General features: G+C 35.9%; 7 protein-coding genes across 9 annotated transcripts; 2 read left to right on the top strand and 5 right to left on the bottom strand.

Annotated features, from left to right (window-relative positions):
* LOC104729426 (glycosyltransferase family 92 protein At1g27200-like) lies at positions 1,134-2,964 on the top strand. The gene has a single exon (XM_010448360.1). It carries the CDS (start codon positions 1,188-1,190, stop codon positions 2,952-2,954), a length of 1,767 nt encoding a protein of 588 aa, XP_010446662.1. The 5' UTR covers positions 1,134-1,187; the 3' UTR covers positions 2,955-2,964.
* LOC104729425 (agamous-like MADS-box protein AGL104) lies at positions 3,192-4,904 on the bottom strand. The gene is made up of 8 exons (XM_010448359.1): positions 4,682-4,904; positions 4,519-4,572; positions 4,300-4,315; positions 4,141-4,202; positions 3,976-4,018; positions 3,803-3,852; positions 3,593-3,692; positions 3,192-3,234 (listed from the first exon to the last, which is right to left on the bottom strand). Exons 1-8 carry the CDS (start codon positions 4,864-4,866, stop codon positions 3,214-3,216), a joined length of 531 nt encoding a protein of 176 aa, XP_010446661.1. The 5' UTR covers positions 4,867-4,904; the 3' UTR covers positions 3,192-3,213.
* LOC104729424 lies at positions 5,476-8,107 on the top strand. Its single transcript, XM_010448358.2, has 6 exons — positions 5,476-5,642; positions 5,863-6,321; positions 6,494-6,807; positions 6,917-6,970; positions 7,092-7,579; positions 7,677-8,107. Exons 1-6 carry the CDS (start codon positions 5,632-5,634, stop codon positions 7,875-7,877), a joined length of 1,527 nt encoding a protein of 508 aa, XP_010446660.1. The 5' UTR covers positions 5,476-5,631; the 3' UTR covers positions 7,878-8,107.
* On the bottom strand, positions 8,456-9,483 carry LOC104729422. The gene is made up of 4 exons (XM_010448357.2): positions 9,325-9,483; positions 9,094-9,208; positions 8,875-8,935; positions 8,456-8,768 (listed from the first exon to the last, which is right to left on the bottom strand). Exons 1-4 carry the CDS (start codon positions 9,353-9,355, stop codon positions 8,490-8,492), a joined length of 486 nt encoding a protein of 161 aa, XP_010446659.1. The 5' UTR covers positions 9,356-9,483; the 3' UTR covers positions 8,456-8,489.
* Positions 10,670-12,689, bottom strand: LOC104729421 (lysine-rich arabinogalactan protein 18-like). 3 transcript variants are annotated; one of them, XM_019233354.1, is made up of 3 exons: positions 12,440-12,689; positions 11,121-11,607; positions 10,670-10,924 (listed from the first exon to the last, which is right to left on the bottom strand). In XM_019233354.1, exons 1-3 carry the CDS (start codon positions 12,541-12,543, stop codon positions 10,838-10,840), a joined length of 678 nt encoding a protein of 225 aa, XP_019088899.1. In that variant the 5' UTR covers positions 12,544-12,689; the 3' UTR covers positions 10,670-10,837. The 3 variants fall into 3 exon arrangements, with proteins under 3 accessions (XP_019088899.1, XP_019088900.1, XP_010446658.1); XM_019233355.1 differs by having other exon boundaries at positions 11,121-11,580; XM_010448356.2 differs by lacking the exon at positions 12,440-12,689 and having other exon boundaries at positions 11,121-11,884.
* Positions 14,374-21,501, bottom strand: LOC104729420 (suppressor of RPS4-RLD 1-like). Its single transcript, XM_010448355.2, has 23 exons — positions 21,033-21,501; positions 20,824-20,933; positions 19,796-20,550; positions 19,646-19,690; positions 19,397-19,498; positions 19,238-19,318; positions 18,941-19,007; positions 18,719-18,819; positions 18,523-18,630; positions 18,104-18,174; positions 17,961-18,017; positions 17,597-17,702; positions 17,435-17,515; positions 17,100-17,186; positions 16,482-16,688; positions 15,920-16,242; positions 15,722-15,808; positions 15,531-15,630; positions 15,363-15,454; positions 15,221-15,262; positions 15,045-15,135; positions 14,862-14,959; positions 14,374-14,777 (listed from the first exon to the last, which is right to left on the bottom strand). The coding sequence occupies exons 1-23, from the start codon at positions 21,164-21,166 to the stop codon at positions 14,489-14,491; spliced, it is 3,234 nt and encodes a 1,077-aa protein (XP_010446657.1). The 5' UTR covers positions 21,167-21,501; the 3' UTR covers positions 14,374-14,488.
* LOC104729418 (probable esterase KAI2) lies at positions 23,267-24,784 on the bottom strand. The gene is made up of 2 exons (XM_010448354.1): positions 24,414-24,784; positions 23,267-23,901 (listed from the first exon to the last, which is right to left on the bottom strand). The coding sequence occupies exons 1-2, from the start codon at positions 24,782-24,784 to the stop codon at positions 23,457-23,459; spliced, it is 816 nt and encodes a 271-aa protein (XP_010446656.1). The 3' UTR covers positions 23,267-23,456.

The following is a 24,786-nucleotide window of genomic DNA, read 5'->3' as shown; positions in this document are numbered from 1 at the left end:
TTATATATGCAAATTCATACATTATGCTGCGTTACCAGAAGACAATGTGTGTACGTGCTGCGGATCAATTGTAAAATCTATGTTTAGCAATAGAAACCACAAACAGAAGCCTTTTTCTCCGTCTCTTTTAATCTTCAGACTAGGAGATATCCCGTGCTTTAAGCACGGGTCAATATTTTTATTAAAAATTATAATATAATAATAAAAATTATTATTTTATTTTTTTTAAAAGTTCTTTTGTTTGAGATAATATTTATTTTTAATTTTTATGTAAATTTATTAGTCTATTTGAATACTAATTATTTTAAAATATTATAGTATTTTATTTTTGGCGTATTATTACAGTTTTATATTTTTTGTTTGTTGTATTTGCATCATTATTTTGTGAAATATAAAATAGTAATTTTAATATTATAATTTTGAGCAAATAAAAATTATTAATTTATCATCTATATAAATTTAGTTTTACTAACCCGCCAATATGGAAATTAAAACACATATTTTCATACATTGAGTAAAATATCTTCGTTTTAAAAAATTCAAATCACAACATATGCAGAAAATATGCATTTTATTAATTATAAGTATTATATGAAAATTTCAAACAATTTGTAAATAAAATAAAATAAAGATGATAGGAGAATCATAATTTGAAATCTTAACAAAATCTTTAAATTTAGTTATTAAAAATAATTGTATTGTATACTTGGATATAAAATCTTATTTTTTAAAATTCTGATTGGTTTATATATTTTTTTGAAAAATAGTTATTAATTTCGTCCATAATTTAATATAGAAAGAAAATATTTTTTTAGATTTTGAGTTTTTATTTTATTTTTTAATTAATTATATTTATTTAAATTAGTTAATTAAGCTTAATTAATTTTTTCTAATAGCAATTGAATGTAATTTTCTACACGTTTTAAGGTTAGTTTCATATTTGTACTTCTCAATTAATATAGTAGGATTTTGTAATTTCTGTTACTTAGTTCAGTAAAATCATTATTTTCCTGCTATTTTCATGGCTTTAGAATGTTTCATTCTTCAATCCAATCTTTTTGGTAATTGAATTTATGTTTCTGGAACTCAAAACAGTAAATATATTTTTTTTTAAATAATAGTAATAATTTTATTGATGGATTTTTTAATTTGGCTACAAAACAAGTCTGTTGGATACGTAATCGACAATGACGCTATCCTTGAAGACTTGTTCTTCTCCTCGATCAACACCAAAATCAGTCACCGGAGCCGGATCAGACGATGCTGCTGCTTCTCAATTCTTCCATCACAAAACGAGTTACAGAGCACACACAACCACACTCTTCTTCATCCTCGTTCCTCTCTCTCTTTTTGGTTTGTTCTCTCTCTATTGTTCCCCAAACACGATTTATCGAGCTACCTTCTTTGTCACGGCACTCCCGGCTAAATCAAGAACCGTCAGTTACGTGACAAACACTCAAGATTCAAACCCTTATCAATCCAACGGCTCTCGTAGGATCAGAGCCGACGCTGTTCTTTGGCCAGGATGGGACATTCTTGTGATCGTTTCGCCGGAGGAGAAAGTTATGCCACCGCACCTTCCAGGGGAGAACTACACATGTTTTTACCCTAACGGCGAGAAAGCCACGGCGAGGTTCGTCGCAACTCTCCCTTTCACGAACCGTACGACATTCAGATGCGGTCTTCCGGGTATATATCGCCACCACCATCCGATTCCTACTCCGGTCCTCGCCTCTTCGAAAACGTTCGAACTCTCGCCGGAAACACGTTGGCCTGATCTCCCTCTATGGAACTTCGTCGTTTTCGAAGCCATATCAACGGAAAACGACGTTGTTCTCTTCGTCAAAGGGCCGAATCGTGGATTAGGGTCCAACAAACCGCCGGGGTCGTTTCGTTGCGTGTTCGGTGAGGAATCTGATACCGCCATTAGAACCCCCGTGACGAGCTCCGTTCAAGAGGTGTTCCGATGTTCGTTTCCTTACAAACCGATCGACACGCCGGTCAAAGTCTACCTCGAGGCTGTGGCGACCGATAAGGAAGAGACAAAGACCGTCCCGTCTGTTGCGTACTTTAGCCCTAAGCGTACGTTAACAAAACCACATGAGAAATCGCTACTGTGCGCGACGACGATGGTGTACAATGTGGCAAAGTATCTGAGAGAGTGGGTGATGTATCACGCGGCGATCGGAATACAAAGATTCATCATATACGATAACGGAAGCGACGACGAGTTAAACGACGTCGTTGAGGTTCTCAAGAATGAAAAGTATGACGTCACTATAGTTTTATGGATCTGGCCCAAGACGCAAGAGGCTGGGTTTTCCCACGCGGCGGTGTACGGAAGCGATACGTGCACCTGGATGATGTACCTTGACGTGGACGAGTTTCTCTTCTCTCCGTCTTGGGATAATAAGTCGCAGCCGTCGGATCAGATGATTAGGTCTCTCCTACCGTCGGATCAGAGCATAATCGGACAAGTGTCGTTTAAATCGCACGAGTTCGGACCGTCGAATCAAACGAAGCATCCACGTGGAGGTGTGACGCAAGGGTACACGTGTCGACGAGAGGAAGATCAACGGCACAAGTCGATCGTGCTGCTGAGCGCGGTTGAGCATTCGCTGTACACGGCGATCCACCATTTCGGTTTGAAGGGAGAGTACGAGTGGCGCGTGGCGGACACGGAGGAGGGAGTGGTGAACCATTACAAGTACCAGGCGTGGCAAGAGTTCAAGGCCAAGTTTAAACGGCGTGTGTCGGCCTATGTGGTGGATTGGACCAGAGTCTCTAATCCTAAGTCGAGAGATCGAACTCCTGGATTGGGCTTTAGGCCCATTGAACCTGAAGGATGGGGCCAGAGGTTCTGCGAAGTCAAAGACCTGAGGTTGAAGCGGTTAACCAGAAAATGGTTCGGACACCCGGTTAAAGACGGTTATAAAATGGCATGGCAGAGATGAAACAATTTATAATTAGAGTATGGATGGTTTATTGTGTTAATAGCTTTTTTTTTTTCTGTATATTTTTTTTTCTCTAGGAAAATTGGAAACTAAAATTTAAAGATGCAAGATTTTGGATACAAATGATATCAAAATTATTTTATTTAGCTTAAATCCACAATAAAGTTTTATTTCATTGTACTTTTAACAATTTTTAATTAATTTATTTATTTACAATTTTTAATTATCAATTTTGTACTCCATGCCAGTGTCAGCGGGTTTATTTAGATTCCAATTCTTTCTGAAATGAAAATAAAAATTAGTCATAAGCAAATAATCAATTATAAATAGATGAGGTATATCAGAATAATTAAATAATACTCTTTTATTATATATCCTTTAGAAAAAAAAAAACATGATACTGTATTAAACTAACTTACATTTTCTGTAAGATACTAATGCTAAGATGCTGGCAATTTCGTTTTTAATAAATGAATAAAATTTACATTTTAACTAGTTATATAAAGTTATAACATGAGGATTTCGTTTTAACGTGAAACCCTATAAACCATATATAGACATACAGTATGTTATCAAAATACTCGTTGTTGTTCTTTCACTGTAGTTTTGAAACATAACTATTATTTATATAAATTTACCTTCCGAGATTGCACTTTAGCCAGCGTCGTCTCGAGTAGTTCCACTCGATCTATAAGTTCAGCTAGTGATTCCCACTGATTCGGACTTTTCAAATAACGTCTTAAAAATAAGAAAAAAATACATTATTCATGTATACCAAAAAAATATATATATATATATATATATATTGTTCTACTATTATAAGAATATCTATAAAATTAGATACTTACCCCAATTCCCGTTCCACTTCGGCCAACTTGATACGGCATTCATCGATTTTCTAAGTTTTGGAAAACTGAATGGTTAGATAAACAACAGAAAAGGCCATGCATAGAGTAATTTAACAATTTTATAGACATAAATATTTCCAAATCAGGAGAAGAAAATTTATCTATCCACATGCCTTTTGTTGAATTTGATTACGAACCCCATCGTCATGAATTTTTCTGCACATAATTAAAAAAGAAAACTTAAAACTAAACTACAATATACTTACTTGTCATAAGAAGCAAATTAACAATGGTATAATTTATACGATTTGAACTTTGAAATGTTGAAATATATTAACCTCAAGTTCGGTCCACTACGCATCGACTCCTTACGCATCTTAGCGATAAGCTCTTCTATAGCCTAGATTGCCCATAACAATGAACAAAAAGAAGAAGAACTGATTTACCATAAGGAAACAAAAGTAAACTATCTGAAAATCATCAAGTTTTATTTTTACCGTAGCATCTTTGAGCCTGTATAGTGTATACGAACAGATGGACCGACCGGTGACAATATCAGGAAGTCATGCATATGTGTAAATCATACAAAGAAAAAGTAAGTCTATTAGTATTTTTATGCTCTTAGATGGATTAACAAGTTTGCCCGAAAAAAAAAAGAAGATGGATTAACACATTTGATCCCAAAATAGAAGATGCGTTTAACACAATGAATTCACCTTGCGTTTTTATATGTAGGCTGAGAATTATACTTCTCTATAATATCTTCGATGCTATAATAATTAACAATAACGATGAAAATGATATCAGATTAATGACCCAAAAAAAAAAAACAATTCAATAGTAGTACGATGAAGCAAGAAAGTATTGGAGTTAGAATACCTTAGCTTGGCATCAAAGATGAAGAGTTTACCCGAAGGAGAGAAAAATATGAGACCAACGGCGACATCACATAGAAGTGAGAGTTCATAAGCTTTTTTTAGAAGCCCATTTTTTCTTTTAGCAAATGATATGTTTCTTTGTTGTCTATCTTCTATTTTCTTCATCTGTATTTTTACTCTACCCATTTTTTTTTTTTTGTTATCTCCTTCTTTTTTTGATTGTTTTGTTTTCCTTTCACAAAATGTTAGTTTTTTTTCACTTAAGGTCTCAACCTCAACATTTCCTTAGTTGCGTTTATATAGTTGTATGTACTTGTAGATTTTCCATTAAATTGATATTTACGAATTTTTATTACAATTTATTAATCACAATAAAACCATCAACACATGGAATTTCGAAGCTCATAGTTTCTTTTCTTCACCACATGTCATAAACGATTTAGGGGTGATTGGTTAATACATAACTTGAGATTTTTTTTAATGTTATAGAATTTGATTGTACATGTGTTAACTATATATAATTATATGATTTGGATCATGTATTACTTTAAAATTAATTAATAATGTATGAATATCAAATATCAATTTGTAAAGAAAATCTCCTTGTTTAAATTAGAAATTATATTAAATTAAAGAATTAATCAATTTGCTATGATATTGTATAAAAAATTATTGATAAAATTTGTTTCCATACACATTTTTTTTATATCACAAAAACATTTTGGGTCAATAAAGAGAAATAAATCTCGTGTGTGGACCCCACCTCTTGTAATAAGAATAGGATAGACAGTAAAGTCTCTCTCTCTCTCTCTCTTATAAAAGCTTACGACCACAGGAACGATAATGGTGGCTGTGAGATCTCCGTCGTCTTTTATTCTCCGTCGTGTTTCTCATCGCCGATTATAAAAATCATTCTCTCTAGTGGCATCTCCTTGCAGGACATGGCAATCTATGTCGATTAGGTATTTCTTTTTCCTTTCCTTCTTTCGTAAATGTTTTGCTTTTAGGGTTTTGTTGTTTTGCATCTGTGATTTTTGATCTCAAGTTTTGAAATTTCGATTAGGGTTTTGTGTCAATTCGACGCATTTGAGATTATCTGATGAAAATTGTTGAGAATTTTTGCTCAATTTCAAAGATTTAATCTTCATGGAGAAAAAGTGATGGTTTTTCGGAATTTTGTAGGGTTTATGTAAGAAGAAATAAAAAGGGTATGGAGGTGAAGGATATGGATAAGGAGGAGGAGGAGGAGATTGGGGCATTACCCAAAGATATGCCTTGTACTAGTAACTATGAGGACCATAGTTTTCATACTTCTCTTGAAGAAGATCATCTCACTGAGGAGGATCCTTGTGCTGTTGCTGTTGCTGTTGATGTTGGTGGTGGTGGTGATAGTGATAGTGGTGATGATGCTTCTGTTAAAGAAGAGGTGGGAGATGAAGACGATGTTGATGTATTGGGATGGAATGATGACGACGATGAGGTTGAAGCCTCGGAGTGCTATGATGATGGGACTGATGATGGGTGTTCTTTGAGCTCTTTTAGTGGTACTGATTCTGAACATGAGAGTGATGAAACTTCTTTGAATGATCAAGAAGCTGATTCCGTTATTTGTAATGATACTTCTCTTCCACTCTGGGTTAGGTAAGTAGCTCCTGTATCTCTGAAATGGTTTTGTAGATTTTTATTGATATGGTAGCTTATTTTACTATCAGTTCCATCTTTGTGTTACTTGTTTGTGAAAGGACTGAGATTTAAGAAAGATTTGGTCTATATCGTGAATGGTATGCGGTAATTATTATCCCTTTTATGGCAGAAAGAGGAAGTTGACTGATCATTGGAGGAGGTTTGTACAGCCTATAATGTGGCGGTGCAAATGGATTGAACTCAAAATCAAAGAGTTTCAGAACCAAGCACTAAAGTACGACAAAGAACTGGAAGAATCTTTCCAAGCCAAGAAACTGGAGTTAGGAAATCACAAATCAGAGGAAATTGGTATTAAGGCGTTGCCTTCTCTTCCATGTTATACTCAGAAAACCCGACTCAGGAAGAGGAAAAAGAGAAAGCTTGTTGAAGAGACCTCAGATGTTCCATCCTATGCATCAAACCATAACATCTTCTCTTATTACGGTATGGAACAAGTTTTGGGTTCTTGCTTTTTCTGGTTGTGTTTAATGTTCATCTGCCATTACTTGTCTATTAATTCCCTTCTTTGGTTCTGTTTCTGATCTTTTTATAGATTGCCGGAAGTCTGTGCCCGATATTGCTCTTAATGACAACTCCCGCAACCAAGGTATGGTGTTCTGAATCTCAACTTTGGTATGATATTAATTGTTCTGAAAGCTTTGATCTTACAAAAATCTTTTTTTTTTTTTTTATGTGTGTGTGTGTGTTTGTGTGTCATGAATCATCAGATAAACGGAGTAAGAGCGCCAAGGATGAGACACTTTTCTCTGAAGAGACACCACCCCTCGAGTTTAGAGAAGGGGATGCATACTTGGAACAGATACTTTTGAAGATTGAAGCAGCAAAGTCAGAAGCCCGTAACTTGAAGAACCGAGTAGACAAGGTTGTGAGTGAAAATCCAAGTAGGTTCTCTCCGGCTAACACAGTGACTCTACTTGGATCTGCTGATGTAATCACCACCACCTCAGAACAACAAAAGCCCCTGTTGGTTATCAAAACCGAAGATGAGAAGTCGATCATTTCTGAAGAAAAACCAGTGAAATCTGCTTCAGTTTCATCTCATCACGACACTCCTGAAGACGACGAAACAACAGATATATTGCTCTCTGAGATCGTGGCATCAAAGCGAAGAGAAGGGAAAGCTATTGTTCCTGATAAGAAGCTACAAAAGCCAGAACAAACTACAGTTGAGGAAGGTCCATCAAATTCAAGACCTGTAAGTGTCCGCAAACTCGGTGGAACTTTGCAAAAACACTCGGTGGAACTTTGCAAAAACCCTTTCAGTCTCTTATGCCTTTTTTAACGTAATGCAGGTAAGGAAAAGAATACCCCGCAATCTTGATGGGGTGACGAAGGAAGAGACTAAGCCAAAGAGAAATCGAGTTTCAAAAGAGAAGCCAAAGTCTAATGTGACGGGGGTTGTGACGGGGGCTTCTAGGTTTAAGCTTCCCAACAGGAAGAGAAAGCGAGGAAAACGAAGGTCAGGCTCTGCTGGATTACGAAGAAGATCCTAAGAAAAGGTTTGGAGGAAAATTTCAAGAAACAAATCGGATCTTGTGTTAAAAAGGTAAAGTGTGTTCATTTCTAAGTTATATATCCTTAAGCCTCTTAAAAGTACAGAGAGATATATAGAGTGGCTATCTTTTGATTCTTCATGTAAACAAATGATTCAAACTGCATGAAGTTTATGTAATTGTGACTTGAACTAAAATCAACTTTTGAACTCTGCTTCGAAAAGTGTAGATATCTATGACATCATCCATCTACAATTTTATCTTACCAACCATGTTTTAAATATTGTCTGTGGGCTTAATCCAAAAGTTACCGTTTTACTGTTTTGTTTTCGGTTGAAAACAAAAAGAAAAACGGTATTTTTGCAAATCTCCCAATTAAAAACCTACAACCTAAATTTTTACCAAATAAACTCTACAATTCGAAGCCTAAATCTACTATTTTAACATTTAAACCAATTATGCACTATATTTAGTATTTTTGCACTATTTCTTAATGTCATAAATGATATTATCTTCGTTAATATGTGTTCTCCGTTGCTAATTTCCGGTGATGATATCTTGTTCTAGAAAGAACAAAAAAGAGGAGAAGTAAGAATGTAAACTCTAAAACGTTTATTTCAAGTACATTCTTCTTGAGAGTTTGGCAGAGACAATGGCTAAAATGGTGACAGTAGGGACGAATATAACATCAGGTATGAGTTTGATTAATTTCAACTGAGGAACATTCTCTCCTGCTCTCTTAGCTGCCATAGCCGCCGGTGGAGATACTATTCCGGTGAGCAGAGTTACGTCATCGAGTTTACTCGGCTTCACACTCTTTGACATGAACTCTATGAACACTTTTTTCTTCTCTTCTTCGTCTTTTGCTTCTTTCCACCGGGAGAAACAAACCTGTTTTATATCATCATCATTTAAAACTGTGTTAAGTATTTTAGAGAAATCAATATTAAGGTTCTTTGAAGTGATTTTCATAGATTGAAAGGGAGAGGGGACTCACCTTTATTTGGTCCGGGGTCGGGAAATCGAAGTGTCTGCCTGGCAAAGCCGAGTTGAAGTTGCTGTACTCATCAGTAGATCAAAATTATGTTATGTTATGACGTATAAGAGCCATTTAAGACTTAATCCGGAGTTTGTAACGAATTTTTTCTAAAGACTAACCCATTATTTCGACAAAAATTATGTGACTAAAAAGTTGAGATTCTATGAGTATCCTTACTTAAAGATGTCTAAAACAGCAACGTGGAAATCGTCGAAGCTGTTGATAGCTTTTTGGGTGAATTGTTTGTAGAGTGAACCCATTACCATATTCATCATCTGCGTCGGTGGAACCCCTACGTCAACATATCGAAATCGAATTAGAAAAAGAATACGACGAAAGCGGTATTTTTGTTAGGTTAAAGAATACAAATTAAGTCGTCAATTGTTTAGGTTAAAGAATTGCAAAAACCTTTTCCGAGAAATCCCATTGAACCACCCATATTGTCTAGAAGTTAGTCTTTAGAAAAGAAAGAAAATGCTATGTCTATATTTGTATTGATATGTAGAATCATAGGCTTGGTTTGGTGGGTTTTGGATATTTGCAAAGCCAAGAATATCGAAAAATTTACACAAGACATTGGTTTAAGTATAACTTGTGTGCTTAAAACTAAAGTTGACAAAATCTTAGCCTTTGATTTATGCATCTCTTTTTGGATTAGCGTCCAATATATAATTAGATCACTTTTTAGGATTAGCTGTCAGAACTATTAGAAAACCTTAGTAATCTGAAAATTAAGCTTTTGTTTAGATTCCACAAAAGCTTCCAACCGTGTAATGAAATCTATCCCATGGCTAGCTTTTGTTCTTTGTAGAGTCATTTCTTGACAATGGAGTAAGGTTCTCTTTTCATTAAAGCACGGAGAATGACTTGTCCTCTTTACCCTACTACTCTCTTTCGATGAGTGTCCTTTTAGGTGTCCCTCTTGCTATTGGTAAAAATAGTCATCCACTCTGTTTTTTTCTTTTTGGTAGTATGGTAACATTCTATGTTTTTAAAAAAAAAAAAGAAACTTGATTAAAGAGGCTTAGAAGATAATCTTATATAGTGTGTAATCAAAATTTTCAAATATTAGGTGATGATTCTTGTATTTGTATGGCTTAACGGTAACTTTCTATATTCCTTCTCTTCTCCCTACTCTTTTTTTGCTTACCACTTTATTAGGTATCTATGGAATTGTTATGTTTCAAAATCTGGCTAGTTCTCTAAGAAAGAAGACAAAAATATGTACATCTAGCTATTTGAAAGGTACAATAGGAAAACATTGTTTAAAAAAATTGGATCCATAACATGTCCAGTAATAAATTTTAGACAGTTCATTTATATAGCAACTTGGCCACTTGAGTTAAATTACGTAACAGGTATGGATCCAATTAATATTACCAACTTCACCTTTAAAGAAAAACTAAGATCCAACTAAGTAGCTGACACTTTCATTTTCGCATAAATTATATTTGTAGTAGCTGACACTAACACATTAACATACTCAAGAGTAACATACCATATACACTATACAGTATTAGTAGCGACATAACATAGTAGTACATTGTTTATTTACATACACGTCCATAACACTAACATTTAGCAGTAGTGGTATATTCACTAAAAAAAACATTATTTAGAGTAGATGTCCATATTAAATTGAGTGTGTCATTTTCAATAAAGAACTCGGACCCATCACTAAAGACTATGGTCTGCTAAAAGAAAAGAACAATCAATGGTGTTGTAGTAACAGTATTTTTATTCATCACTGACAGATATGAATTCCTTATTATTTCCATAATAAATTAAAATAAAAGAAAAACAAACTGTATAATCAATTAAATAATAGTACTCAATACCACAAATTCGTAAAAGAAACAGACAATGGTAGGGTCAAAAAGATAAAAACTAAAAGAATTTAGGGGTGAAAAGATAAATAATTTTAGAATGCCATGACGAGAACGGCCCACGCGGTTGCAAACGCTCCCACCGCTACATTCCTCAGTGCCCTTGTGCTCTCTGCTCCGCTCTGCATTATTAATTCCATTGTCCACTTTAATAATTCGAATATTCAATGTTTTGAGATATCTCTATAATTGTTGATTAAGTTATCCTAATGATAATAAGTTTATAACTTTTATCCCATAATCTTAGTTTTTGGTAACAAAGACCAAATAACTTATAACGGTAGATAAATTAATAATGTTGATTTTAAGACAATGTACCTGATCGTCGGCAGATGTGGAAGGACCGGGAGAAAAAGCGTCGGAGTTAGGTCCGGGAGCTTCCGCCGGTGGTGCAGGAGGACCGAGAAGTTCTGGAGCCGGAGCAGGTGCGTTTTGGTGCTTTTTAGACTTCTTGGCAGTCTTCTTGTGCTTGCTTGGAGCAGGAGCCGGTACATCAGCAGCAACTGGAGCAGCTACCGGAGCCGGAGGAGAATCAGCTACTGGAGCGGCTACAGGAGCTGGAGGAGAATCAGCTACTGGTGCTGGAACGGGTGGAGAGCTCACCGGAGAAGAAGCTTTTGGTGCAGGAGCCGGAGGAGAGCTCTCGGGAACAGGTGTCGGTGGCGGAGATGAGCTTACGGGAGCAGGAGATTTCGGTGCTTCGACTGGTAAAGAAGACGGTGTTTTAGCCGGAGAAGCCGAGGGAGAAGTAACGGCGGGGGATTTAGTAGGAGAAGTAACTGCGGGGGATTTAGTAGGAGAAGTAACTGCGGGGGATTTAGTAGGAGAAGTAGTAGGAGCAGAAGGAGTGGTGGGAGATGAGATCGGAGATTGGCCACCGACACCGACGAAGACAATGCAGATCAATGTAACTGTTAGGACGAAACTGCGATCCATATTTTAATTATTTTTGTTAAATTTGGATCAAAAGAAAAAAGAAAACAAGTCTGGTAAGAATCGATCTCAGAGAGAGTTTGAAGTGAAGTACTGATGAGGTTAACCACTTAACCCAAGCGTGTTGTTGTTTGATGTAAGAGAAGTGAGTATTTTTATATATATATAGGCGATGAGAAGAGATCTGGGGCGTTGGATCAAGAAAGGACCACATACAGATGTAGCCGTTGAGGAACAGAACATAATATCCTGTATCTAATAATGTAGGGCTCAATAGCTTTATTTATTTTTACATGGTAGCTCTTTTTTTTTTCCTTTTCCAATTAGATAAATTTAAATGTTCTTGGCATTTTTTTTTCTGTTTTTTTTATGCCATAAATTTATTCATTTGGAGCATGTCTTTTGTTTAACGTAATGCAGTTACATATATATGATCGGATAAATAAACTAATCTATAGTAATTTTAACGTTAGACTCAATTTGTTTATAATCACTAGTCTTGTGTCATCATAATAATGGGCTTTGAAATTGATTTACCAATATCGCTCTCACGTTTATCATTGTCTAATATTTATGATATCTTTAGTAGAGAGTAGTACTGTATCACGGTATAGAAATTTCCAGCTACTAAATTGTCGGCCTTTATAAAGAAAAAACTACTGAATTTGTCGGGAAATTAGTAGTTTAGGAAAAAAAAAAAAAGNGTAGGAGCAGAAGGAGTGGTGGGAGATGAGATCGGAGATTGGCCACCGACACCGACGAAGACAATGCAGATCAATGTAACTGTTAGGACGAAACTGCGATCCATATTTTAATTATTTTTGTTAAATTTGGATCAAAAGAAAAAAGAAAACAAGTCTGGTAAGAATCGATCTCAGAGAGAGTTTGAAGTGAAGTACTGATGAGGTTAACCACTTAACCCAAGCGTGTTGTTGTTTGATGTAAGAGAAGTGAGTATTTTTATATATATATAGGCGATGAGAAGAGATCTGGGGCGTTGGATCAAGAAAGGACCACATACAGATGTAGCCGTTGAGGAACAGAACATAATATCCTGTATCTAATAATGTAGGGCTCAATAGCTTTATTTATTTTTACATGGTAGCTCTTTTTTTTTTCCTTTTCCAATTAGATAAATTTAAATGTTCTTGGCATTTTTTTTTCTGTTTTTTTTATGCCATAAATTTATTCATTTGGAGCATGTCTTTTGTTTAACGTAATGCAGTTACATATATATGATCGGATAAATAAACTAATCTATAGTAATTTTAACGTTAGACTCAATTTGTTTATAATCACTAGTCTTGTGTCATCATAATAATGGGCTTTGAAATTGATTTACCAATATCGCTCTCACGTTTATCATTGTCTAATATTTATGATATCTTTAGTAGAGAGTAGTACTGTATCACGGTATAGAAATTTCCAGCTACTAAATTGTCGGCCTTTATAAAGAAAAAACTACTGAATTTGTCGGGAAATTAGTAGTTTAGGAAAAAAAAAAAAAGGCACATTACAATTGAGATAAGATATTTACCTCATTATGTGGAGGGGATCACCAATTCACTAGGGATGTAATCATTATGACTTCGAAGGATTTATAACGTTAATAATGAAAATAGTTAAACTCGAGTTCAAAGTAATAACATAATGCAATCCAAATAAGACAACGAGAAAGAGATAAAAAATGAAAAACGTAAACAAAAAGTGTCTTTGGTCGGAAGTTAGAAGTAGAGAGACAGCTGGTTGGTCGGAAGTTAGAAGTAGAGAGACAGCTGGTTGATTGATTTTGCCTCTTTGGATTGGTGCCCACACGGATTTTATTTTAGCTGTTTAATAAGACTTAGCGCAATTATTGGCACTTTCGTTTTATAAATTTGTTTTTGATAGTTTAGTCTTTGTGGTTATATTCATAATTACGACTTAGTTTGTTGCCACCGTCACCACCATTCATGGCCTGACTGCTATAGCTAAACCTCCATCCACACTCTTATCGAACTTTTATCCGATCGGATGGAATCAAAATCGTCGAGCCAATGAAGAAATGTATTGCTTATGGGCTAAGATTTTTGATTTCTTTGTTGCTTCTCACTTTTGTTCTATCCTTCTTTAAATGACTTCTATTATTAGAATATGAAAAAGTAGTATTCACAACGTTGTCTTACAGTTTTCTATTTTATTTTCCCGAACTAGGAAGAAAGCAAGACACGTTTTCTGTCTAGATATTCTTAATATTTTATTATACGTTACGTTTTGTTCTTTATGAGTCCCAAAATAAAGACGAAGGACAAGTAGAAATTTCGAGAGCGGCGCGTCGGTGGAGAAAACTCAAGCTTTTGACTTGTCTATAGGTTTTGACGAGTGTTGTAACGATAGTAAATGTGGCTAAACATTTTATATGAAAAAATTACTATTTTGGATTAATTAGTTTCAGAACATACAACGGTTATATATATATATATATATGCTCACGGTATTAATGGTGCCAATCAGAAATAAGCACTAGTGGTTGGAATAATTAGCAAACAAAAACAGATCCAAGACAACACAACTCCGAGAGCTGCCTTGTGATTCGAAACGAGAAAAAAAAACCATACTTAGATACATTATTATTATATCTGTAAAACAAAATTAATTATGAGAGTTTAAATTTTTTAGAAATCCTAACAAAGCTTTTTTTTTTTGTTATTGTTTTTGTTTTTAGACAGAAGCATATCCCATAAGCTGTAAATTTTTGACTGAAACACAAGTTGTCAATCATTGTAAGAGCTAAGCGCCGCGACAACTGATCCCGTTGTCGAAAAAGCCGAGGAAATATCAGGGTGGTCTCTCCACGATGTGTTGATTTTCAGGGATGGGTATAACCAACACTTAACCGAACCAACAAAGGAGCTTGGTTCAACATTAAGTATAGCCTCCCAATCGACCTGTAACCCTATCGGGATAGTCTCAGTGAATTCCATATTAGCAGCTAGCAGAAGTCCAAGTAACACTACAAATCCCGTTACCGCAGTCCCTCGAGCTAACGGCATAAAATTGTACCTGGGAAAAAAAACGATGCTTGCAATTTAATACCAACAGCTTTGTGAGTAATCAATCATACGTTACGTTGTCATTGTCATTTACCAGTAATATGTCATCCGTAAGATAGCATCTCTAACAGTTTCTAGAGCATCGAACTCAGTAGAACCGTAATTCTCCCCGCAATAGGCATTGCATAAAGCCTACGGATTCGGTTGAACTTTTGTAAATATTTCTCAGAAAGAAAAAAAGGAAAAAAAATGTTTGCCACATATGCTTAGGTCTTACCTCCCAAGCTGAGGCCATTTCTTCATCAAAGTCGCTCCACCTTGCAGGTGTACATGGAGTTCGAATTGAAAAATCATGCCCAAGCCTACCCCTGGATAAAAACGGGAGAAAATTTATTGAAGAAAGTGGCAGATAAGATTTGTGTAACATCACATGTGAAAGAGTAAAAGTTTTACGGTTTTTGAAGGCAGGTGATTCTAGTTCCTTCGAGGCGTTTCCTGAAGATATTAACAAAGCAAGACGCAAAATCAAGATAAAAGAGAATGTTCAGTGAAGATAAAGCTTGTGAGTTACGGTACTAAACAACAACGAACCCACCCTTCGGTTGCCGTACTGTTGCACCAAGTAGCCACCCAGAAATCCTCACCAACAGTTTTGTGTAGCTCATCGCACGTTTCAGCACGCATAATCTGCATCGTGGGGAAACACAGTAAGAGAACAATGCAACAACGAGTATTATTCACACAAGAAGAATGAAAAACTGACTTCCTTCATCTTCTCATCTTTAGATAGATCAATAACTTTATCTTTTTTGCTGCGTACAGAAAGTTTCTCCTTGATGATGCTCTTTGCAAGAGTCAAGGTTCTGAAGTAACATATTAGAAATTGATCAGTCCATGGAATGAGAAAGTCATAATTGATACACGAACAAATCTCAGTTTCTATATATACTTAACCTTTCATAATTTGGGAAATAGCGTACAACTTTGGCTTGTCCGAGTAACATCGGTGTATGAGAACCAAACCCAGAATTAAACTCTTCACTGCAATTGGGATAAACAATTTCAACCACCCAAGTCACCCAAGTAAGCAAATGAAACTAAGTTCCGAAAATTAAAGTGTAGATAAACATAGACTAGAAATGGAACGTGTACCTAAGTTTGTTAACCCACACAACTGGGTCACAAGGCTCTGAAATTTGTCTCCATCTGACAGCAGAGGAATATACATCTTGCCAAGACAACATAGAGCGGCCAGATGATTCTAGTGAGGCATACCCAGTTGTTGAAGTTTCACTAGAACTGCTAGTACTACACCCAGCACCACCTCTATTTTGGCTAAGCATGTTGATTCTCTCTCTCCTCCGGTTCTTTTTCCCATTTTTTGCGGTGCCTTTGTTTGAATTCCTCCACTCTATGCGCCAAGCTTTTGAAACTTTTTGAGCAATCTCTATCACAGCCAATCCTGCCATACGATGCTGGAAAATCATTGAAACATAAATAATTAATGGAGGAGAGGCTAGTTTTCAGGCACAAATAAAACAGCATATGGATATTGTGTATAGATATCTAGTGATTAGATGCAACAGGGACCTTCTGTGGCAGCAAATAAAGAAAGCTGCTATGAAGTTTAAATGAACTCTAGAAAAGAAGAAGATAACCAAGAAAAAAAGAATGGTGAAAAGGTAGAAGTTCCAAATATTTGCATAAAAGTCACCTGGCGTTTGTTTGGTAAGAATCCGGGACAATCATATTGGATCCTCTTGCCTATTAAATCAGCAAAACGAAGAACATTCGCCTTCTGTTTGGTTATTGCCAGATCTTGCTTTTTCAGTTTACCCTTCTTAAGGGATTCACGTAGGGGAGGTTGTCTGTAAACCTTTTCACATACATTTTTTGGGTGTAATCTTTTGCACCAGTACTCCTGAAAACTCACAGGAAAGAAAAGGCACATTCACCACATATACGATCGAGGAAAGAAAAGTGTGATAGCATAAGGAACTCTAAGATATGCTTTCGCATAAACACGGAACTTGAAGGCATTAAAAATCATCTCATACCTCAAAACCAACTAATGATCAATTCAGACTTGAGATTGGTTAAGCTAATTCATACTTAATAGTGAAGTCACACTTAGAAGACATTTAAATTGTCAATTCCAGCACATTGAATTGAGCCTATGTTAATTCTTGGACGTTGTTGATTTTCATGGCTCATTTTTGAGCCTATGTTAATTCTAATTGGAATAAACTAATCAAAAAGAGTGCAGACACGCAAACAAAGCAAAAATCTGACTTTGTAGCAACATCAGAAATATGAAGAGAGATAATATTACCTTGAACATTGGATCTATGTCACCATCAATATCAAAGCAGAGAAACTCACTACTAACTTTGGAAGCCGTGTATAAGGCAATCTCCTTCTGCGGAATAAAAACGGGTTACTTACAGAGTTATTGTAAAGGGATAAAATTTATAAGAAGGGAGGTTTTTCATTGCTCAGTATGCTAATTATAAATAAGCAAGAACCATTACTATCAGATAAATGATTCCATTATTTTCTACCATACTAATGGAATAGCCTATAAATACAGGTTGCTACAAACAACAGTGTACCAAGAAAGTAATCTTGCATAAAACATTTCAACGTTGAGCTTTCAATCCAGCCAACCTGATAAAATGCCAAGCATTGAAGAACGAATTTTTCAACTGCATCAAGTTCCACGTCCACAGTAGAATCGTAGTCCTTCACCTGTGAGCATATTCAAGGCAAGCAATAAGAGAGAGTCTCCTTAATAAAATGCAGCCATAAAGTTAACAAACAAATATTTACCGCATCTCTATATTCTCCTACAGCATGGTAGCAGGAACCTCGTAGGTACAAGCACTCTATTGTGTTCTCAATGCTTAAGCCGATAGATAATTCTTGGATAGCCTTCCTGAGAAATAAAAGTTACCAAAAATAATTACATGTGAATAATATCACTGATTCAAAGACCAGCCTTGTACATAAACCTATCAGCTTCCTTTAGAACATCCTTTGCTCAAACGTGGATATCAAATTTTAAATTACACATTGAGATATACTTAGATCACTCATGGACATATTAGGTAACATGCACATCAACGAAGTCATAATTTTCCCCTTTACACCAAATTCAGTTTCCAGTTATCTTATTTACACTGACGGTACATACCTGTGTTCGCCTAATCCATGGAATACTAATCCACGCAAGTGATATGCCTTCCAAACCCTGGCCAAGACAGGAAAATTGCCATGACTGCGATGGCAAAACCAGAGATATAGTTTTACATTTAGTGCATCTCATATAAGAGCTACCTGTTGTCGACTTGTAGAACCTTGTCAATGCATTCCAAAGCCTTGCTGTGGTCAGCCAACTCTTGATAGAACTGCCAAAATTCAACCATCCGAGTACAGTAAACAAGATAAGCAATTAACTCAAGCAAGAAACTAAGATAAGCAACCTAAATTAATGAGAAATAACTTGAGGAAACCAAACAATCAAGTATAATGGTCCTTCAAGAAACCTTAATTAAATTACTCCAAAAGTCAAATGTAAGCTTTCTTCAGTTAAAGTCTCAGCTTTACAGAAAACTAACTTCAGCATCACATGCATGAAAACCCAGATATATATAAAACAAGCAATGCCAAAAATCTTATCTTCATCACAGTTCAGCTTAAATTGAAAATTCAATAATCGAATCATAATCGTACATATTTTAGTATTTGCGCGTTACCTGGGCGAGATGAAGCCAGGCTTCAAAATAATTACTATCCAGCTGGATGGACTTCATATGCGCATCTTCAGCTTTTTTATATTCACCAAGTGAAGCAAATGCTAGTCCCTGGAAAGATCAAGAAAATTTTCCTAAGAATGCATTTGCATCCATGGTTACTTTGGAAACCAAGAATAACAAAAAACAATAGTCGTACCAAATAAGAATATGCGGACTTGTTATCATTCTCTTGCTTCAGACATATAGATAGGTCTTTTACAGCAGCAGTGAAGTCCTTAGATTTGAAATTAACAATACCTGAATTGATTGTGAATGTCAGTGGCACTTCATGGTTTTTCACCAAAGAATTTAGGTATTCAGAAAGGAAAACTGAAATAGGGAGCCCGATATAGAAGGGAAAAAAGAGAAAAAGACTTACCCCTTTCGTGCAATACATCAGGTGAATTTGGCTCAAAAACCAGTGCTTTAGTCAAATCTTCAACCGCCTATCACCAAAGGATAGCTTAAAAGTATTGTACAAGAAACGTTTCTGGATATATACCCATAAAAATGCAAGCACTAAACAGGCTTAAAGACAGACATCAATCAGAGGCTTATCCAATAAATTGGATAAATGTGTAGATCGAACAATTGAGAGCTCCATAAAATACATTTATTGTTTATGCTCTTAGCTCTAACTAAAGAATAGAATCAGAGAAAACGTGGAACAACTAACCTCAACATATTCCCCAAGGGCAGCACGAGCCTGTCCTCTCCGCTTCCAGGCTTCACCTGCTGCTGGGTTAGATTGAATAGCCTGACCATCGTCATCATAGAAGAAGAATTGGTGAGCTTAACCCACAGTGGTAACAACTTTTGTCAAATATATGAATACCTTAGTAAAATCAGCTATAGCACTTTCAAGCTCTCGTTGGAATGCATAAGCTGTCCCTCTTCCTATAAGTGCCTCAGGGTAAGTTGGTTCTTCTTTCAGCACCTGCACAAAGATAAACTAAATGGTAAAATTTTTGACCCAATCATTTTTGCCAAACAACCTCCGTATAGAATGTAAAACAGAGAAACGAAAAACAAAAGACACTCGCCAGATATTAAGATCACCAAAGAGGAGTAGATGAAAAATCACCTTATCAAAAATAGATATAGCTTTTGTATAGTTTCCTTCGTTCACCTGTTGACAACACAAGTTCAGTGATCAAGAATCTGGAAGCTAAATCTCAACACCACTAAGATACAACATAAAGTAACCTTGTCTTATTATTTTGCATTGCTATACCTGTGCAATGCCTCTAGAAAGTCGAAAATCCACACTTATAGAATGGTTTCCTGATATTCTTGCTATGGTGTACTTCTTGTTTATCTTGATTTCGGTGCCAACTCCACAACGTACCTCAGCTTTATGGTTTGATTTGCTAGTAAATCCAGACGTACTGCTTAATTTTTTTCCACTAATAGTCAGATCCCCTAACCGATCAGAACTTTCAGCTAAATTATCATGCAAATCAGAACCATTACATGGATTACATGTTTCATAAGAACCATTGATTTGGCTGCCACACTTTCCATTCTCTTTTTCCTTGTACGATGATCCATTACATAAGTCGGAACTACCACCAGATTGCTTGCTTGCCTTGGATGCATCCTTTGAAAAGCTATTTACCTTTAATGGCTCGCCCAATTCCCTGGATGCCTCGGGGGAGTTCCCATTGCTACATGCTCCTGATTCAGAAACTGCAATACTTGATAATTTGCAGGCATTATCGCTTGTTCCAAAAACAGAATCACGCTTATCATTTTTGTCATCAGACTTCTCACTAGCACATGATCCTAGAGGTGAGGCAGGGGTCTCTTGCCGGGACTCGGTGGCAAGGTTTTTAAAAGTACAATCAATTTCTCGTCTAGCATCTTTTAGGAGCTCTTCTAATTCAAGTAACTGCTTCACATCTGCTGTCTGCTGAAAAGCATTTTTATATCCTTGCTCCAAAACAAGAACAGCTTCCTGTTTTCTCCCCAACGCCAAAAGAGCGCGTCCTGTTTTTTTCCACCACACCATGATTCAGTAACAATTTTCAAATCTCATCCCCACTTATTGATAACTTAACAGAAATTTTCACCTTAGGTTAAAAAAACAGTACTATTCATAGCTTATACTAAGATTACCGATATTCTTAAGCAACCATTATATCATCAATTCATAACTAGCAGGCTAAACCCCTAACAATAGTTCTGAAGCTATCCCGAGAATTAGACTCAATCCCCAGAGATATTATTACACTTGATACTCTGAAGCACCACTGAACTAACCTTTGAGTATATAAGCTTGAATGGCACAAGGCTCAAGCTGAAGTGCCTTATCACAGTCCTTAATCACATGCTTGTGAAGCTCCAATTGATTATAGCAAAACGCTCTATTGCTGAAACCAAAATTTCCCAATCAAAAACAAAATTGAGATTAAACGATTTTACCGATCCGGAGAAATTGATGAGAGAGAAGAAAGATCGCGAAACCAAACCATATATCCAAAATTGAACACTGCTTAGCAAGGAGCGAATCGAGAACTCGGATCGCTTTGGACCAGTTCCGTGAACTGCAGTGCTTGGCTAACTCTTCTCGTTCCGATGTCGTCGTCGCCGTTGCCGTCGCCATTTTCCCTGACCAACGAGCGGCGTCTCCGATGGACAAATCAATCAATCGCCTGTTTTAATCTATATTATTCCCTCTTCTTCTTCTTCTTCGTGGCCGCCGTGTCTCCGGGGTAACGAACGATGGGTTTAAGGGTAAAAAGGGAATTTACAGTGGAGAAAAAAAAATAGCTAAAAGAGAGAGAAGACTTTGACGGAGAGCGAAACGGGGAAGAAAAGTTAAAAAAAAAAAAGTAACAGAGGAAGAGAGAGAAGAAGAGACGACGACGACGATGATGAGCGTGATGGTGAAATGTGCTACTGGCTGGAGGTGGATGGTGCTGCTGCTTCTCTGACTCTGTGTTGTGGTGGTAATCAAATTTTTTTGGGGTAAGAGTGACACACGTGTGAACTTTCTCGTCACGTGAGTTTATAAATGGGCCTAGCCCACTTATTATACTCTTTTACAATGGGCTAGTTATTGTCTTGCCAAAAAGAGTTTAAAGTCTCGTCTGGTCTGTGTATTCAAAACTTCATGGCATTGCATAGGGAACAAAATTGAATATGTTCTAGATTCTCTCATGACTAATGTAAACAATTAAATTGTATCAATGAAATGAATTTAAAAGAATGGAAGTTTATTTAATACTTTTGACTAGTAAGAAGAAATAATGTTATATAGCAAACAAAAATCTAAAATTACAGAAAATATATTTTTTTAGAAAAAATAACTAGAAATTTCTGTTTTTAACTAGAAAATATAAACTTTCAAAGAGAATAATAGCAGTAGTTCAGAAATCATCTGGAGAATTTCAGGTTCAGAAATTCAAATGCCAACTTTCTTCAAGAAATAAAAAATGCTAACCTTCTCCAAGAAATTCAAGTGCCATCTTTCTCCAAGAAATTCTCAAAAAGGATTATCATTTGGGTAGACATTAAGAAGTATCCTTGTTAGACATCAACGTTTATCCTTGGTCTACATGATAATAATCGATTGCTACAAATGTCGAGTTAGAAGTACATGTTATTTTTGTTTTTTTTCTCACTCGTAGTAAACCAAGAATTTATGCTAAATACATTTATGCATGTCATTCTAATACAATACTTTTGGTTCAACTTATGTTCAATCAGTGGTGGATCTCGAACAATATTTTGTGTAGATATAGTACCTAATTAATAATATTTAAGTAAATATACTTAAATATAAAATCTAACTGTTTGACATGGTAATTATGAGACTCTTTGTTTGTTTGTCTTTTCTCATAAAATTTCTTTTTTGTCCAAAAATATATACATGTCTCTGATTGATGAACGTGGATGGAACGTTGGGTATAAGTTAGGAGAGGAGGCATATTTGTGTCTCGAGGACACCCGCTGCAGTAGAAGTTTAAAATCAGACCATGTTGGTTTGGAGTATCTGGATCCGATATCTCCTTTCCAAATCTTCAAAAATAAATTTTGTTCTTATCGTCTAAAATGATCGATATACAACATCACCAATTCTGTTTTGTATCACAAATTCTTAAAAGGTTTTTGTTTTTTTACAGATAAATCGTTAATTTCATAAACGAACAAACCAAATAAAATCTGATCAGCGGCGCCAACCATAAATTTTAAAGTTTGTTAATGATAAATGAACACAAGATAAGATTTTTGGCATGATGACACTATAAATACATCAAACAAGTCGACAATTTGCATAAACAAACAAACCGAACAAAATTTGAATTAATTCCACCTAACTATATATCAAACCCCTAAATTTTTATCATTTGGTATAAAATTTAGTTGATTTATATTTTCATAAACAGAGACAAACAAACTTCAAACCATCAGTCCATCACATAGTTTTATCATGTTATGATTCGGCTAAACTATGTCCACACCGAACAATCTAACAACTAGATAACCTATATCCGCAAAAACTCAATGCTATATATACTATGGCTATGTGTAGCGGATGGGAGCTTTGAGGTGTGTAATCGCAAATAATAATCGCAAATAAATTTATTCTTCACACGATGTATGGACCATCGACGACACTTGAAATAATTCGATATGCTCATATGGACCATCAATTATAAAGATCACTATTAACATCGAGCAATAATGGGTCTAGCAAAGCTGGACAAAAGACAGAGACTTTTCCTTTAACAAAAAAGATAAGAACAACAACGATCAACTACTCAAAGACAAACGAATCAGAACCAAACCACAACGAAACAATGTTCTCAATAGGTAGACATATCACATCAAAAGTTTATTTCCAATTTTTTTGACATCGTTAATTAATTAATTAACTAAATCTCCCACAATCACAAATCAATGTCATTACGAATGTGACGGAGAACGACGGGAACAACAGAATCCGGCGAGCTAAGCTGAGGAAGATGACCATCAGAAGGAATAACCTCAACGACGGATTCACTTCCAAGATTGGTGTGAAGATACTCTGAAACACTAACTGGTACGGCTAAGTCCCTAACACTCTGGAGAATGTGACAAGGGACAGAGACAAAAGGTAAGATGTGTCTCATGTCGCTTTGGAAAATGGTCTGACCGAGGGAGAGAGCAATGTCAGGACGCATGTTGAAGAGTGTCCTGCTGAATTCTTGAACGGCGATTGAGTCTAAGTCACCACCGACGGCTAGTGGAGCGAAACCTGAGCACCAAGCTTTGTAATTGCTTCGCATCGCTTCGAAGAGTTGGTTTAAGTCGTCTTGTTCGAATCCACCTTGGTAATCAACAGCGTTCACGTATCTGATAGACGCACCAAAAACAAAATAATTTGCTTTTTTTTTTTTTAACAACAAAACAAAATAATTTGCTTAAGACTAAAGTTAACAAAAAGTATATGGGTACTTCTAGGGTTTTCTTGTGTCAGAAGAAGATTAAATTAATAGTAAGCACCGCTCTCAATTAAAAAAATTCAATATCAAAACTTAAAGGATTTTATGATGTATGTCAGAACAAAAAATTACGGATTTTATATTAAAAAAAAGGAATCATCATACCCAGAATCGAGTTTTAATATAGGAATTTGGCTAATGGGTCGGCCAGTTGTGGCCCAATGGTTAAAAAAAAATAAAAAATGAACATAAAATGTTGAGATTTTGAGAAATAGGATAATTCAGACAAGAGAAGGAACAGAGAGGCCCTTTGGTCGTGATTATATGTCAGAAAGAAATAAAGAAATAAACATAAAGAGGAAAAAATGATCTTAAGAATCAAGAAAAAGATAAAGTAAATCTTTAAATGATATGCTATATTACCTTGGAGAAGCAGAAATCATAACGATTTTGGAGAAGAGATCAGGACGGTTAAGAGAAGCCAAGACACCAACCATGGCGGAAACAGAGTGACCAACAAAGATACAAGACTCAATCTGGAGATCTTCCAAGATTGCAATCAAATCAAAGGAGAAGCCTTCGAGAGTTGAGTAACGATCGAAGTCGAAATATTCCGGGTTTGTCGTACCAGCTCCCATGTTGTCGTAAAGCACGACGCGGTAATCATCGACCAGATGTGGTACCAGGTGTTTCCACACTGACTGGTCCGTGCCGAACCCGTGACCTAACACGATCGTAGCTTGATTTCCTGAACCAATCACCTTCACGTTGTGAGCTTCCTCTACCACACCCATCT

The sequence above is a fragment of the Camelina sativa genome, chromosome 12, assembly GCF_000633955.1.
Source record: "Camelina sativa cultivar DH55 chromosome 12, Cs, whole genome shotgun sequence".
NCBI lineage: Eukaryota > Viridiplantae > Streptophyta > Magnoliopsida > Brassicales > Brassicaceae > Camelina > Camelina sativa.
This window is presented reverse-complemented; position numbering and strand designations above follow the sequence as displayed.